Source organism: Nicotiana attenuata, chromosome 11 (genome assembly GCF_001879085.1).
Source record: "Nicotiana attenuata strain UT chromosome 11, NIATTr2, whole genome shotgun sequence".
Classification (NCBI taxonomy): Eukaryota; Viridiplantae; Streptophyta; class Magnoliopsida; order Solanales; family Solanaceae; genus Nicotiana; species Nicotiana attenuata.
This window is the reverse complement of record NC_031999.1, coordinates 30,259,205-30,278,090: the sequence shown is the minus strand read 5'-3', so window position 1 is coordinate 30,278,090 and position 18,886 is coordinate 30,259,205. Positions and strand designations below refer to the sequence as shown.

Sequence of the window (18,886 nt, the reverse complement as noted above, 5' to 3'; positions counted from 1 at the left end):
CCTGAGCATTATTCAAGGTCCCGCTGGCATAGTAAATGGGTTGGAACAGTTTATCTCTCCTCTTCCCCAGCACTGCTCCTACTCCTACATCACTGGCATCACACATTATCTTAAAAGGCTCACTCCAGTTAGGAGTCACCATTATGGGGGCACTCACTATCTATTCCTTGATCAGTTCGAATGCTCTGAGACACTCCACATCGAATACAAATTTCACATCCTTGGCAAGTAATGCAGTTAAGGGCTTGGTAATGTTGGAAAAATTCTTAATGAACCTTTTATAGAAACCGGCATGCCCCAAAAAACTTCTGATGCTCTTCACTGAAGTCGGTGGTGGGAGCTTGGCTATCACATCTACTTTAGCTCTATGGACCTCAATACTCTCAGATGTGACTTTATGGCCCAGGACTATCCCCTCTTTAACCATGAAGTGACACATTTCCCAGTTGTCTACTCGGTGAGTGTCCTTACATCATTTCAAAACAAGTTCGAGGTTCCTCGAGCAATCTTTAAAGTCATCTCCAAATAGAGTAAAGTCATCCATGAACACCTCCAAACACTTCCTATTCAAGTATGAAAATATTGACATCATGCATCTCTAGAAAGTAGCTGGTGCGTTGCATAGTCCGAAAGGCATTCTCCGGTATGGAAAGATTCCGGACAGGCATGTAAAGGTGGTTTTCTCAACATCCTCTGGAGCAATGGGTATTTGATTGTACCTTGAATATCCATCTAAGAAGAAATAACATTCACGCCCCGCCACCTTCTCCAACATCTGATCATTTAAAGGAAGATGGAAGTGATCCTTCCTTGTTGCATCATTTAATCTCCAGTAATCTATGCACATCCTCCACCCAGTAACTGTTCTGGTAGGAACTAGCTTGTTGTCCTCTTTTTTTACCACCCTCGTGCCCCCGTTTTTTGGCACAACCTGTACAGGGCTAATCCATCGTCTGTCAGAGATGGAAAATATTAAACCTTCATCCATCAATATGAGTATCACTTTTTGCCCCACCTCCTCAAGATTTTTGTTCAATTTGTGCAGGGGCTGCACCACTAGTTTACTCCCTTCTTCTAACAAAATCTTGTGCATGCAGATTGCAGGGCTGATCCCCTAAATATCGGCTATACTCCAACCGGTTGCCTTTTTATGCTTCCGTAGTAACTCCAAAAGCATATGTTCTTGTTCACCTGTCAAATTAGCAGCAACAATCATGGGAAAATTGTTGGTCTCGAATAAAGTATATTTCAAATGTGTCAGGAGAACTTTCAATTCCAGCTTCGGCTTGCTCGTTTCTTTCTCGAATTCTTCATCGTCTACCAACTGTTTCTCATCTTCCAACGCCTCAACTTCCTTTTTGATCTCAGGATCTTCATCCTCTGTTGTGCTTGATTGACTAATTAATCTTTATAGTGAATCACCTGCTAGCTTATCCAGTTTGTTTTGTTCAACTAACTCTCCCACCACATCTAGTTTGAGACAAACATAGGCAGATGCCTCATCATATGGGTATTTCATCATTCTCTTCATTTGAAATACCACTTTCTCATTTCCTACTCGTAGCATGAGTTGCTCCTGATATATATCAAGAATAGCCAAGCCAGTGCAAAGGAATGGGCTCCCCAGGATTAGAGGTACCTCCTTATTCACTAACATACCTACCACAATGAAGTCTGCTAGGAAAACAAAATTTGTCTACCCTTACAGAATGTCCTCAATTGTGCCCTCCTGCATGCTCGTGGTCTGATCGGCCTGTTGCAAGGATACTGGCACAGATTTTATCACTCCTAGCTCTCATTCCAATTTCTTGAACACCGATAATGGCATCAAGTTAATGGATGCACCTGAATCGCACAAGGCTTTGTTAAAATTTTTGTTACCCAACGAGTAGGGCATAGTGAAACTGCCAGGATCCCCACACTTCTTAGGAATTTTGTTCTGTAGAATGGCACTGCAGTGGGCATTGAGTTTGACCACTTTCGTTTCCTGGAGCTTCCTTTTGCTTGAAAGGATTTCCTTCAGGAATTTTTCATAGTCTTGCATGTGTGAGAGCACCTACGTGAATATGATGTTCACATACAGCTGTTTCAGCATCTCCAAGAATTTCCCAAAGAATTTTTCTAATTTCTCCCGATTCATCTTTTGAGGAAAAGGTAACAATGGCATGTGCTTGCTTTCCTCAACTGCGCTGCTCACCTTCTGCTCGCCAACCTCCTCGCTGCTAACATTCTCATTGGACAGAGATTCACCAATTTTCCGTTCTTCAACTATCTTGGTTGAGTTGATCTCCTTCTCATCCCTTGGTTTTTCCTTGGGATCTGTCAATGTTTTCCCACTCCTAAGAGACACGACTTTGATTGACTCTTTTGGATTCTTTTCAGTGTATGTTGGCAAAGTCCCCGGTGCCCTTTCTGACAACAATGTTACAAGCTGCCCCATTTGTCTTTCTAGATTCCTGATGCTTGTGCCTTGCTCCCGGATAGCGATCCCTTGAGTCTCAAGTTTCTCATCGGATTTATTTATAAATTCCTTCATTAGATCTTCTAAACTTGAGTTTTTGGGTTGTGGAGGTTGATATGGTTACCTCTGTTGAGTTTGGAAACCAGGAGGTCCTTTGTCACGACCCAAACTGATGGGCCGCGACAGGCACCCGGTACCTTACTCAACCGAGTACTAACGTAACATATCTTTCGTATCATACTATCATAGGTAAATGAACCAGTAAGGTTTTCAAGAGATAACTAGAATAATACTCGATATATGATGACCCAGTGAGATATACCAACTTATACATATAACGTACGGGCCCATTAGGACGAAATGATTACTCGTACACTGAACATAGGCCGTCAAGGCCATACAATCTTTTCACGTACATGACATATGTCTACTAGCTTCTAAGAGTAGATAAATACCATAAAGGTCGGAACAGGGCCCGCCATACCAGTCAATACATGTCCAAATCATACTGACCAAATAAGCAACTCCAGAGCAAATGAAGTGCACTAACATCTTCCGCTGAGCAGATAGCCTACTTGGAGGACTCTCAACCTGTCTATTGTACCTGCGGGCATGAAACACAGCGGCCCCAAGAAAAAGGGACGTTTGTACATATAATGTACCGAGCATGTAAGGAATGAAAATCAGTAAATAAAAGACATGAGAGAAACGTGATGTAAAAGACTCAACATGTATGTCTGAATAGCTTTGTGAATCATTTAATATTTATAATTTCATGCATATGCGTATCAATGTCATACCATGCATAGGTATATGTGTTCATAACATCATTAAGCCTATGAGGGCATCCCACCATATCATCTTGACCACTGTGGGCAAAATCGTCAACGTATGCCAACTGATCAGGTGACGGTGCGTATATAATGCTGCAACCTTTTCCCATATCCCATATACATATAATATACGTGTATATAACACCATCTGGTCATGGGACAACGTATATGTATAAATGAATGAAATGCAATGCATAAGAAGTGAGTTAATAAGATCTCTCGGTATGTCATAAGATCAATATGCCTCTGATTGATATCATGAAATAAACTATATTATCTTACGTATTTTCTAAGACCCATTAACATATGATGGAATAATAGGACACATCGAGAATCAAGAACATAGGCACTTTTAGTACTTCTATGAATAAAGTCATTTATGAAAGTTGTGCATTTGCTCGTTTCGTTTGTATCGTATGGATCAAGCGAATAAGAAAGAAGGGACAGCCTTAACATACCTGAGCCGATTCTCTAGACAATATTTCCAACACATGTCAAACGCGACAAAACATATAACGGCGGATCGAAGTACGGAAAAATTCGTGTGATATTCTTGAGAAAGAAGTACTGTGCTCTCTTAATCGCAATTCCTGTTGCTATTACCTTATGAAGTCTCGTATGAACTTTGTTTTAGCAAATCCCGTTGCTATCACAAAATATAATCTATTAAGATTTTGCTGAAGCTTTCTTCATTACCTTGTAGAGACATAAAGTGAATTAGAGAAGTCTTAAATCTTTGGGTGTGGGCCCCACTTACGTATGACTTGGCCACCAAAATTCCTCTAATTTTGCCACCTTGCAGTGTTATTTAAGAGTCCTTATATGGGCATAGTGTGCTGCCACGTTGGGGCTTATCAAGCCTATCCAATAATTCACCCATTTCCTTAATTAACTTATTCGTCCCCTACTAATCCATTAAGTAACCATTTACCCACATAATTAAGAATTATCTCAAATTAATTAAAATACTAATTAATTTCAACATACTTTATACACCTTACTGTCATGGCCATGTGGTACCTTGTATGGCACTAGTCCATAAATACCGGGTATTATAGCTTGGACCGTAATTTATCTGAAATTGACAACCTTCAAAGAAACTCATTTTCTTTGATTCGTTTACCCTCTAACCTTCACGAATTTACTCATCACTTGTTTTGAAATAGCATAATACTTATAATCTCAAAATAATCTCATTCCCGAACTTACATCGATTAACTTACGACGAAACTTTAACGTACGAAAATGCGGCATGTAACATCGCATTTCCGAGCTTTCATCAATTTACTTATGGCGTACTTTCACGTACAAAAACATGAGGTATAACATCATTTCCCCCTTTGGAACATTCGTCCTCGAATGTTGACTGATGCACTTATCATTATCATAGCCTATAGATCTTGCGAATACTTTAATACTCTCCTTGCCATTTAGGCAACTGTTCTGTGAATAAATCCAAAGTCCAGGTCATTCCTACCTTTAGACCTCTTTATCACACCATGGCCCGTGGTCAGAATTCTTCCAATCTCGTAACTCTTGCTACCTTCTGTCATGCAGCCTGTACAACTTTTTCCTTATATGTGAGCCTATGCGACTCTTCCCTCCAGCTTTTAGCCAATCTCTAGGCCTCACTTTGGGAACATATAAAGAACTTGTCAAGATGTCCCTCTGGGCATCTATAGGTATACTGAAGTTCTTTGCTTGGTACTTTGTTGAACTTACTACTATTATTTTATCTTGTTTCGTAGCCCTGGTTATCTATCCTTATGGTTTTACTACATCTAGGTAGGTCATACTATATCATAACTCTTACTTCGATTTATTAATACTGAGGTCTGCTGCCAAACTCCAGGTTACTCTCGTTGCTTATCCCATATGTATAAATCTAAGTCCTTTAATGCTTCCTCATTACTGTTCATCTTAAGAATGACGGCCTAATCTCATGTTATACTTTGTAGATTTTATCCATCCATTGTTGATTCACCTCAATGTTGATCTACAATCTACCACTGATAACTTGAAACCTCTTACGTAATCACTAGGGCTCACGTTGCATCGAGGAACATTTGAAGTGATTTTCTTGATCCACCTGGGGAAATACTATACTTTCATTACCGTATTTCATAGCGTCCCAATGTGATTCACCTTCCGTGGATATTTTAATCATGTACAATTCATGAAATCCCCTCTTTTTTTTCCTTCAAATCATAACTCAATCAAAGGCCCAAACATCATCCTTTATCTATCACAATTACACCCATATTCTACTACCAGGGCAACATTCAATCTCTTTTAAATGCTATAAGTCTTAGACTCCTTTGAGTTCATTTAGGCTATACAAAACTTTCTGTAACATAGAGACACCATTAGCTCTCTTGTTTTCATGGGCTCAGTCCAGAGGACTCATCCATTCTCGTCACCTTCTCACTTGCCTTTCCTTATCCTTTCTCATGTCTTCCTAAGACCTTGTTGCTCTACCATACTTTAGTTTGCGACCTACACATATCAATTTATACTACTCGCAACCTTCCTTCAACTTGATTGAACCACAAATTTTCTTATGTTATTCTAGAACATCAAGCGAGACATCACATCGTCTCAAACTCATCTTTACTCTTTTAACTAGACCTCTCGATACCTAGAAACTATAGGCTGGGAGGTATGCCACTAATGACACCGCTATCAATCCTGGATACTGAATCCTAACGCTTTTACCCCTCTATCTGAAGTATGGATTATTCACAACCTTCTGCACCTGAGTATCTCGTACGTTGTTCACCTTTACCTTACTTACCTTAAAATCTCGCATCGTAACTTCTATCTCTTTCATAACCCTCTTCCACATAGGTATGATTCACATCCACAACTTGAAGCTCTATTGTAATACTTGCACCTCTGGTGCATACATAATTCGGTGGGAGCTACATAATGACTTCTTACGAGGCTGGTACTCTTCTAACTGGATTTATCATAGAGTTGTCATAAAATATGGTTGTTGTACTATCTATCTTGTACCTCTGATATTAAGAGTGATTCTGCAATGTTCTCAATCACGATTTCTATAATTTTCTGGGTCCAATAATCAGACTCCTAATTTATTTGGTTGCTGTAATTCTTTAGTTTACTCTTCCTTTTGATCAACCTTCATATAGGCTTAAGCTATCTTCCGATCTGCGGCTCCTGGTTTTGGTTACATTAGCCTTTCATGGGCGCTATGGAATATCCATGATACAATCTTCTAACAATTCAATCCTTTGTCTATGCCCTGGGCTCAATTCTTTCTTTTAACTTATACCGGAGTCCTCTACGGCTGTATGAATGTCAATATATATGCTGCATGGATAATACTCCAAAATCTTAAGTGCGTTCATAATGTAACTAACTTTGGATCATTGATCAAATAATTCCTTTAGTTCCATCTCAACTTTCTTTAAAAGTAGGAAATTACTTTCCCTAGTCTTTCTGCCCCTTGTTGCGTGCATACTTAGCTTATCATAGTTCCCAAGCATGCTGGAATTTTTGTACAACTCATATGATCTCGAATATTACTTTTGATTTTACTTTCCGTTCATTATCCACGGTAGGTGCCACTTTCTTATGGAGTGCATACCATGTTGTAGTGAGACTGTTTTTACATGACCATTTTTTTTTCAAGTTACTATATTTAGGTTGAAGCCTTCTTCCTTATTCCCTCAGCTAGTCATTCATTGTAGTACATAGGGAGGACCCTCTGACTTTTGTAAAGCTGCGAGCTTATTACATCGTATTCCCATAGAATTTTTGATGTTCGTACTCACCTATAATTATCCTCAGTTACTTACCTCCACACTCATGTGCTCGTACGGTTGCTTCTGAACTGATATTTTAGCTGTCTTCCCAGTGGCACTCTCTTTTATTTCCATAACACTCATACGTTACCTTCAACTATCCCAACTATTATCTGAATATATCTCAAGTATTACAATGTCATAACTGCGAGGCCGAATTCACTATATTGGGTTTTACTATGTATATCTTGTATGATCTGCTTATTTGTATGTAACCTCCTGTCTAGCCATAACTAGGCTCTTCTTGAATCAACTAATAACTACTCGTTGGCCCCTTCTGATATCAATATTCCGCGTATTTTTTCTTGGTTTATTTCCTTTATCTTAACTTACCTCTCGCACTGGCTCCTTATTTATCAATAACATCCCGGGCAGGAACCCTTACTTCCTTTCCTTGACGTCGTCCTTGCATAATGTTCTGGAATCGTAACACATCTATAGGATTTGAATAAGCGCAATCTCATCCGTTTCTCATTTTTGTCGCATACTTCCTTTACCATTCAATAATTACTAGAACCACTTAATTCTGACTTAATGCCACAGCACTCCATATTCCTACATTTAGGGGGCTACTAAGATTTAGCGCTACGATGATCTACCTATAGATGTTTTACCTCTTCATCTTTGGCATCTTTTCACATCATCGATGACTCTTACTCACCTTGCGGTGATCCTTCTGTACCAAGGACAACAAAATTCCTTATTCAAGAGGGAGACACCAAGTGTAACTGGTACACTGATGATAGGCTATAATTACGTATTTTAGTTGATTATTACACTCTAATTTACTGCACTTTAATTGAGTTTGAGCTTTAATCGCTAGTGTTTTGCACTAATAGTGTGTTTTATGCCTTGTAGGAGTGATTCCGAGCTATGTAGATGTTATGGAATGAATTCGAGTGATTTGGAGCTTTAAAGTTTGAGTAAAAGTTCAAGGAATTATGCCGGGATCATGTTTGGAGGTCAACGGATGATAGTTAGAGCGAACGAAGACTCCAGTAGGCATATTGCGCACTGTCTAGTAAAATATATATAACCTTTTGCTCAGAACTCCATTTGGCCTCCACAACATACGGTTGGAAAGCTAACTCAAAAGGAATACAACTTTCATGTTTTACGTTTTTCCAAATTCGAAACAGAACAGGGTGAAAAATTAGCGTCAATAGCGCGATCGCGCTCAGGTCGCGCTCGTCAGGCAGAACATTGGGCCACTAGAGCGACCACTAGCGCGACCACTAGCGCGATTGCGCTAGTCAACCCCGGGAAAAGTGTCCTTTTTCACATTGGAGAAGGTATAATTGTTTGGGCCCAACCCTACTTGGTATATATACATAGAAAAACGGTATTTTGAGGGAGGAGGACGTTTTTGAGAGGAAAACACAAGCACAGAGCCGCCATGGAGGCCGAGTTTCATCTTTTCTTCCACCAACTTAGTCTTTTTGTGTTTCTTTGCATGATTTTTTGTTTTTCTACCATGTCTATGTGGAGCTAAACTTCACGTTCTAGGGTTGTAGTTCTTTCATGACTATTGTTATTCGGATATTGATTTTGATTGCTTAGTTTATCATATTGGTTTATTTATTTAATCCTGCACTTCATTATTTAATTGCTTGATCACCAATTGAATACTATCTACGAATCTAGAGTTGAACTCGAAAGTGGGAATTCTATATTGCATATAGGATTGAGTAGGGCAAGTTCTTGAACCTGGGCATCGGGGAATGGATTCGCAATTAGGATAGACATATACCTAATTGCCTTGCTTGGTTGAAATACAGGAATTGTAAATGCATTCTTGTTAATCTTAATTCCATAGACATATAGGCGTTAGGTTAGCTTGAATAGGCGAGTAAGAACTCGACAGATTCTTATGAGCAATATTAACCCTGTCAACCAATAAACTAGATAAATTAGTTAGTCAATTCAATTGAAGAATACAATAGGAATGTTAGATAGCCCATAACCCTAGATCGTTTTCATTACATTGATATCATAAAAATCTGCTCTTTCTCTGTCTAAAGTTCATTATTTGTTTTTATTTATTTTAATTAGTTTAGAATCAAATACTTCTTGGTTTAATTCTTGTATAGATAATTAGGATAGTCTAATTTAGTTAATAGTTGATCATAAGTCCTCGTGGGATCGACATCCGACTTTTAGTCACTTTATTACTTGACGATCACGTATACTTGCGTGTGCATTTTGGAGCAACAAGTTTTTGGCGCCGTTGCCGGGGACTTACAAATTAACTGGTCTACTAGGTTAGATTTTTACTTTTTGTCTATTAAAGTTTCTTTTTATTTTTATCTTAGTTTAATATTTTATTATCTTTGTTGACATGGCTTCTTGGAATGAGAATTGGTCGACTATTGGTTATTCTTATTATGATGATCCTTGTCCATTGGAGGACCTCACTGGTGGAAAAATTGTCAGAATTTTCCCGGGAGCGAGTTGTGCGCAGAATCTCAATCCTTTGAGTAGAATATTAGTCATATATGTGGTGGTCAAGATGGCCATTGGGATGGTTGTCCTAATTCTTATTATCCTTCTCAGAGCTCTTATTATGATCTTTCTTATAATGTTTGTGAGTTTGATAGGGGCAATGAAGTACAGGATATGGAACGTGATGCATATTTAAGGGATATTCTGAGGCAAGTAGCAGAGCAACATGATGAACTTAGAAAAGATATGAAAAGAATGAGGGCAGCAATCACAAGAATGAAGGCTAGTATGGAAGAATTAAATGAAGAGAGCGAGCACCAACAAGAGAAAAATTTTGAAAAAGAGGAGATTTTGAGTCAAACTTGGCTGGTGGAACAAGCTGAAAGATTGGAAATATATGAGGCTCAACGTGAGAAAATTACAGATGGGATACAAGACCTAATAGAAGGAAGAGCTAAACTGGGACAAGAGATCGAAAAATTTGGCACTGCTATTCACGACTTGGATGCAGATATGAGTGCAAAGGTTGATGCATGTAACGCCCAACAATTTAGTGATAAGTTGTGTGAAGCTGAAAAAGATCTTCTAGACCAAATTGAGGAGCTAAAACGAGAATACCAATTATTAGACCAAAATATTATTAATGATGCCATGGTTGACGAAGAGTGCGAAATTGAGGATGTCAAAAATAATATAATTTTGGAGTTAGAGCGTATTAGACCTCATTCTAAACATTTTTCAACATTGTGTTTGGTTGGTGACATGGGAATTGATCCATTCGAGCATATAGAGGAGTCAATGGATGAGGAACAAAGTGTTTATATTCTGAAATTTGCGATGCCAAGGAGACAAAACGACATTCCTCACTAAAGGGGCCAAGAAGTGCAAGATGCGATATCTATTGCTTGGTTCCTTTATTTTCACACCACCACCTCATGAACGTGAAAGAAAAATTGNATTGTGTTACATTTTTTTATTGTATTATTTTTTTGTAGTATTATTTTTATATTTTGTAGGAGTAAGAGCATGGAGTCAAAGCCAATAGGCGAGTACAAAAGCGAGCATGTGTTTGAAACTGAGTGTGAGGTACCTGCACAAGGGATCATACGTGGGAGAAGTCTGAGTATCCCGTGAGCTGCTAATTCTTCGGCCTTTGGCCTACCAGGGAGTCTCTTTTACCCTCTTGTTATTTTGAGTGTGCATTGAGGACATTGCACATTTTTAAGTGTGGGGTGAGGAGATTGTCTGGGTAATTTTCTGTGCTATGTTAGCTTAGTTATAGTACTCGTTCTTAGTGTAGTAATTTAAAAAAAACGAAAAAAAAAAAAAGAAAAATGGAAAAATTTGAACTTTTCCCGACGATGGATTTTGTGGACAGCTTTCTTGAGGGATTAAAGTCTAAATAAAAAACACAAAAATATGTCTTTTTTTTTTATGTAGCAATAATCCCCCATGGTTTTTCTTTGTGCAACAGTTCTTTTCCATGGGATGTAGTTTGAATCGGGTAGTTTTATCTTTTAGAGTAGTTTAGGGAATAAAATGGAGGAAGAAAGATGAGATAAACCTAGGCGCCCTTGACTTGTTTGATAGTAGCATATTTAGGCTTTGGCATGTGTAGTATCTTCCCTATGATTTGAAATTATTGATGATGCCTTGACTAAATTGGATAACATGTTCTGTGGCGCCTATGTCTCATTTAATTGACTTATGTTCACTTTGTGTTTAATGCTTAGTATCTTGTGGCTCCGTGAATACTTGAATTTGTTTGAGAGTCGGAATGAGACCGTCCTTAGTGAGTCATGTGCCATGTGTGGTGAGGTTTTTGTATAGTATATGTATTGTACTTGTGTCTAGAACTTGCCCGGTTTGTGAGTCGAAGCGAAATTTTAGGTGATGCTCGGTTTGGAAAATGATTTTAGGCTTTATTTGATCTTTTTGAGCTTAATTGCTTACCACAAATAAAATTTATCCCTAGTCAACCCTTTTGAGCCTATAGAACTTTATTTGGCACCCACATTACAAGTTTATACCCTTTTTATTCTTAATTGACATTGTTTTGATCCCTTTTCCTCTTAAAGCACTTTTAATTGTGAGCTGAACGCTAAAAGAAGTAAGAAGGAACTAAGTGTGAGGTGGCTTTTGAGTGGAACCAATAAAAGGAAGAAAGGTGCACTTGTTTTGTAAAATAATACACCACTAGCGGAAATTGAAAAAAAAGAATAATCTGGAAAAAAAAATAGAGATGAATACATTGTTGTCTTGTTCTTGATAGTGGGTATGAATTAATGTAGTGCTTAAAGAAGAAGGGAGCATTTTTGGGGTGATATTGTTTGTGAAAGTGAAGTGGATTGAAGAATTTGCGCTTAAAGATTATTATGTGGTGTGTTAAAGTGCTTAGGAGGGTTAGTCACTATTCCTAATTATATCCTACCCGTCCCTTAGCCCACATTACAACCATGAAAAAGTCCTAATTGATTTTATATCGAGCAAGCCTACATTAGTAGAGATTTACATTAAGGGCAAGCCTATGGTACCAATTACATGCATGTGACTTCTTTTGTAAGGGTGAGCGATATTTACTTTTGATATATATGAGTCCTTAAAATATATTTGATCATGAGATTCGAATGTGTGGATTCAACTTACTCTCTTGCCTTGGTTGTGAGGGCACATGGCTTCATGAGGGATAGGTAACATTATTAGACTTCTCTAGGATGTTGGGTGTTCAAGCCATGAGTGCATTGTGACATTGAGTCGGTTTTTGAGGCTAGGATTGTTGTGAGCATATTGTCTTTGTTTGAATATTTTTGAAGAATCACATAAGTAAAGGGAAGTGTATGATGATTGCATATCCTAGAGTTTAATTGTTGCTATCAACCCTAATCATTGGTGTAGTGTGCTTCGAATATGTTAAGTGCTCATAGATAGAGTAAATTTTTGGTTGACTCGAGGATGAGCAACGTTTAAGTGTGGGGTGTTGATGATAGGCTATAATTACGTATTTTAGTCGATTATTACACTCTAATTTACTGCACTTTAATTGAGTTGGAGCTTTAATCGCTAGTGTTTTGAACTAATGGTGTGTTTTATGCCTTGTAGGAGTGATTCCGAGCTATGTTGATGTTATGGAATGAATTCGAGTGATTTGGAGCTTTAAATTTTGAGTAGAAGTTCAAGGAATTAAGTCGGGATCGTTTTTGGGGGTCAACGGATGATAGTTAGAGCGAACGAAGACTCCAGTAGGAATATTGCGCACTGTCTAGTAAAATAGATATAACCTTTATCTCAGAACTCCATTTGGGCTCCACAATATATGGTTGGAAAGCTAACTCAAAGGGCTACAACTTTCATGTTTTACGTTTTTCCAATTTCGAAAAAGAACAGGGTGAAACATGGGCGTCAATAGAGCGATCGCGCTCAGGTCGCGCTCGTCAGGCAGAACACTGGTCCACTAGCGCGATCGCGCTAGTCAAACCCGGGAAAAGTGTCCTTTTTCACATTGGAGAAGGTATAATTGTTTGGGCCCAACCCTACTTGGTATATATACATAGAAAAATGGTATTTTGAGGGAGGAGGACGTTTTTGAGAGGAAAACACAAGCACAGAGTCGCCGTGGAGGCCGGGTTTCATCTTTTCTTCCACCAACTTATTCTTTTTATGTTTCTTTGTATGATTTGTTGTTTTGCTATCATGTCTATGTGGAGCTAAACTTCACGTTCTAGGGTTGTGGTTCTTTCATGACTATTGTTATTCGGATATTGATTTTGATTGCTTAGTTTATCATATTGGTTTATTTATTTAATCCTGCACTTAATTATTTGATTGCTTGATCACCAATTGAATACTATCTATGAATCTAGAGTTGAACTCGAAAGTGGGAATTCTAGATTGCATATAGGATTGAGTAGAGCAAGTTCTTGAACCTGGACATCGGGGAACAGATTCGCAATTAGGATAGACATATACCTAATTGCGTTGCTTGGTTGAAATACAGGAATTGTAAATGCATTCTTGTTAATCTTAATTCCATAGACATATAGGCGTTAGGTTAGCTTGAATAGGCGAGTAAGAACTCGACAGATTCTTATGAGCAATATTGACCCTGTCAACCAATAAACTAGATAAATTAGTTAGTCAATTCAATTGAAGAATACAATAGGAATGTTAGATAGCCCATAACCCTAGATCATTTTCATTACATTGATATCATAAAAATCTGCTCTTTCTCTGTCCAAAGTTCATTATTTGTTTTTATTTATTTTAATTAGTTTAGAATCAAATACTTCTTGGTTTAATTCTTGTATAGATAATTAGGATAGTCTAATTTAGTTAATAGTTGATCATAAGTCCTCGTGGGATCGACATCCGACTTTTAGTCACTTTATTACCTAACGATCACGTATACTTGTGTGTGTATTTGGGAGCAACATACACACGGTCCCTTAAGCTTAACTTTGCTCACATTGCTTGCTTTAGGGAAGCGTCTTCCTGAATGACCATTCTCTGAATTACTAATGAATATTCTTGTGTCTTCCATTCTATTGCCGGAATACAATCTCTGAATTTCTCATGATGCCGACTATTATCAAATCACTCAGTCCATAATTCATGTTTAGTTTATCTTGTTCACCAGTCCATACTGGTTTCTATTACTCTGGGGTCTAACTTTTCCTTTTGATAGTCACGTTGGAGTCACGAACTTATTTCTCGAAATGAGGATATGACTTTATGGCCTATACTCTTTTGTTATCTCAAGGCCTGTCACCTCTCGTCTTTTCCGTTACCTGAGTAGAGACTCTGTAATACTGTCATTTTTTCCTACCGTTGTCATCCATGTATCACATTTTACTCATAATGCTTCATTAACTCTCTCCTTATTTCCCTGCTAATATTTCTGTCTATCACTTTATTCTGAAAACTTCAACAAGACATTCTTTTGCTTTTAGCTCCCATTGCTCCATCCCTTAGCTCTTCGGGTTGCTTAACATTCTCGCTCTACTAGGGACGGGAGCCATACTAAGGTAATATTTATCCCTTCCAGGATTCTAGTTCTGTATTTGTAAAATATTTTTCTTTTGAACATTCTGGTATTCATATCTAGTTTTACTATTCTAGAGTGCACCATCTAGGTGTCTCACAAGGAGATCTATTACCACATTTGCGCTATCCTTCGGAAGTATCAACTAATGCTAACAATCCATGCACAATTTTGGGTTACTCTATCCCCAAATTGACCTCGATATCCCATCCTTCTCTTAAACTATATCTGTCAGCTCCCATAGGGCATAATTGAGATGGGTGTGATCAATTGTATATATCTCCTTTACTGTTGAGAGTAACTCAAAAATCTTATATTTCTCTGCTTGAATTGTAAATACTGTAAATCTTCATTAACTGGGTATCTCGTACCCTTCTTCACCTTGCTTTTTTTACTTGCTGAAACTTGTGTCTACCTTCCAATTCTCTTATTCCTTTTTACCCTAAGAGTGGATAGATATTCTTGCCTCAGGGATCCTTATCAAGAAGCTTACACATCTTAGTACACACATGATCTGCTGAATACCTCATATTTATCCATCATAAGCATGATGCAAAAATCGAGTTCCTCTGACTCAACTCTTCCACAACTATATCTCTTACCAACCTTCTTTCTAGATATAGGTATCGTCTTATTACGAATAGAATAGAATTTAGGAGTTTGAATTCTTACAAGTGAGCTCTACCACACAATCTAGAGTAAGAAGAAAGAGTAACAGTCTGAAATGCCTTGTAGCCTCCTGCTTATAAGTGTGGTGCACAACACACCCATAAACAAGACTCTACTAGACACGGCTTATAGACTCCCAAGGACAGAACTGCTCTGATACCCCTTTTGTCAAGACCCAATCCGGTGGGTCGCGACGGGCACCCGGTACCTTACTCAACCGAGTACCAACGTAATATATCTTTCGTATCATACTATCATAGGTAAATGAACCAGAAAGGCTGTCATGAGATAACTAGAATAATAATCGGCATAGGATGACCCGGTATGATATACCGACTTATACATATGACGTACGGGCCTATAAGGTCGAAATGATTACTCGTACACTGAACATAGGCCGACAAGACCATACAATCTTTTCACGTACATAACATATGTCTAGAAGCTTGTAAGAGTAGATCAATGCTATAATGGTTGGGGCAGGGCCCCGCCATACCAGTCAATACATGTCCAAATCATCCTAACAAAATAAGCAACTCCAGAGCAAATGGAGCGCACTAACATCTTCCGCTGAGCTGATAGCCTACTTGGAGGACTCTCAACCCATCTATCGGACCTACGGGCATGAAACACTGTGTCCCTAGGCAAAAGGGACGTCAGTACATATAATGTACCGAGTATGTAAGGAATGAAAATCAGTAAATAAAAGACATGAGAGAAACATAGAGTAAAAGACTCAACATGTATGTATGAATAGCTCCGTGAATCATTTAATATTTATAAGGTCATGCATATGCGTATTAATGTCGTATCATGCATAGGTATATGCGTTCATAACTTCATCAAGCCTCTGAGGGCATCCCATCATATCATCTCGGCCACTGTGGGCAAAATCATCAACGTATACTAGCTGATTAGGTGGTGGTGCGTATATAATACCGTAACATTTTCCCATATCCCATATACATATAAGATACATGTATATAACGCCATCTGGTCATGGGTCAATGTACATATATAAATGAATGAAATGCATAAGAAGTAAGTTAATAAGATTTCTCGGTATGTCATAAGATCAATATGCCTCTGATTGATATCATGAAATAAACTTTATCAACTTACGTATTTTTAAGAACCATGAACAAATGATGGAATAATAGGACACATGGATAATCAAGAACATAGGCACTTATAGTACTTCTATGAAGAGTCATTTATGAATGTCATGCATTTGCTCGTTACATTTGTATCGTATGGATCATGCCAAAAAAGAAAGAAGGGATAGCCTTAACATACCTGAGCCGATTCTCTTGACAATTCTTCCAACACACGTCATTCCCGATAACCTTCACGAATTTACTTATCACTTGTTTTGAAGTAGCATAATACTTAAAATCTCAAAATAATCTCATTCCCGAACTTACGTTGATTAAATTATGACGAAACTGTAACGTACAAAAAATGCGGGATGTAACATCTCATTTTCGAGCTTTCATCAATTTACTTATGGCGTACTTTTACATAAGAAAACATGGGGTGTAACATCCTTGCACTGCTGCTCTGGGATTTTGCTGCTGCCATGGGTTCAAACTTCCAGTTGAAGAACTCCATGTAAACCCTCGATGTCTCTATCCCATAGAAAAAAATCAACCACCTCCTTGGTAGTTGCCACTGTTGAAATTACCAATGCCTTAACATCTTCTTCCGCGGTGAATATTTGGTACTCATGAGTCGGGTGTCCCAATCCACATATGTCACATCCCACTTGTGGTTGATATTGTACCTAAGCCATCATCAGCTGCTTGATGTCCTTAGCCATAGCTGCAATTTGGGCCTTCATTGCTACTGAAGATTCTACTTGGTGCACCCCTGTTGAACTTATTCGATCCCCTTGGTTTGTGGACCATTGTTCTACGTCTTCAGATAGTTCATTCAAAGCATTACGATCTCTTCTGGAGTTTTCTTCATCAGAGGACCTGTAACTACACTATTAAGCAATCCCTTGATGACGAGTTTAACCCGTCCTAGAAGTGCTGGACTTGCATCCATTGCTCAATTCTATTGTGAGGGCACCTCCGCAGTAGCTCCTTAATTTTGTCCCATGCCTCAAACATTGTCTCTCCTTTACCTTGGATGAAATTGTAAATCTCCTTCCTCATCCGCCCTGTCTTAGCAACCGAGAAATATTTTTCCAAAAACTTAGTAGTCATCTCCTCCCACGACTGATTGACCCTGTGGGCAGACTTCTCAACCAGTGCTTTGCATAATCCTTAAGTGAGAAAGGGAATGCTCTGAGGTATATAGCATCATGTGATGCTCCATTGTAGCGGAATGCATTCATAATTTCGTCGAAGTCCATCAGATGGTTGTTGGGATCTTCATTAGGTTTGCCTTTGAAAATGCAATTGTTCTGAATGGTCCGGAGGGCTCCCTGTTTGAGTTCAAAATTGTTGGCATCAATGGGTTGGGGCCTCACACTAGATTGATGTTAGTTGTACATTGGTCTGGCAAAATCTCCTAGTGACCTCCCAGGTCTAGGAGCTGCATTTTCAAACTTATCTTCGATCATGTTTTGGTTGGGATTGAACCTTCGCTCCCCGTCGACCATTTCATCCGCAATTCTGCGGGCTGCTGGCTGCTAAACGTGCTTCCTATTACTGAGCTGCCTCTCTCGCAGCTAGGTTAACATCCTCTTCATTGTTCACCATTGTATTTTGAGTCGAAGTCTGACACAAAAACAATATGCTTGATCCTATCTCCCTTGTCAACTGCCGCAGGTGCTTGTCTAATTCTGGATCGTAGGGCACCAATTCCTTGGAAGAGGATTGAGTCATTCACCGCTGAACTTAACATATTGCCTGCACGCAGATATGAAGAGCGTAAAAAAGGAAAACAAAATAAATTTGTTCCTGAATTAGCACCGAAAATTAATTCAAACATTATTAATCACCAATACCCGGCAACTACACCAAAATTTGACAAGCGAAAAATCGGTGTATAAAACATAGGCTCGCTAGTCAAAGATAGTATAGTATTAAATCGTCTCCACAAGGATTGGTTTAAATAATGCTCTAATATATCTTCAGCTAAACATTATCCAGGATAATAAACCTTTATTTATGTCATTATCGACTACTAATAAAACTAAAATTATTGATCGTAAGAAACTAATGGCAATTTAATGACTAAATAAAAATGATTAAATATCAATGTGAGAAGTAAGGGCTGTGACAAGATATGTGATCAGCTATTATTTCGGGTACCTCTATGTTAAGTTCACTTTTAACTTCTATTGACTCCTTCGATTTTAACAGATGATTAGGCTACCTTAGGGTTTCAAATCCTTCTTTGGAATGAATGGGAGTTCCGTTAATCAACTTAATAACAGGTCCTATGAACATATGCAAAATTACAGTGAATGAATGATCTTTTGAAGAACGCCTCTCGACTATTCTTCATAACTGGGTTAATTGATAACTCTCTAATCTCTTTCGATTACATATGAGAGGCGTAAAATCAACCCAAACAATATGGAACAATGCGAATTGCAGCAACACTTCTTTTTCAAATAAAGGAAAACCACAATTAGCCTTGCAACTCAATTAATAACTCATTC

The 18,886-nt window shown here is 38.3% G+C and overlaps 1 protein-coding gene across 1 annotated transcript; it reads right to left on the bottom strand.

Moving 5' to 3' along the window:
• LOC109234793 (RNA-directed DNA polymerase homolog) lies at positions 599–988 on the bottom strand. Its single transcript, XM_019400849.1, has one exon. It carries the CDS (start codon positions 986–988, stop codon positions 599–601), a length of 390 nt encoding a protein of 129 aa, XP_019256394.1.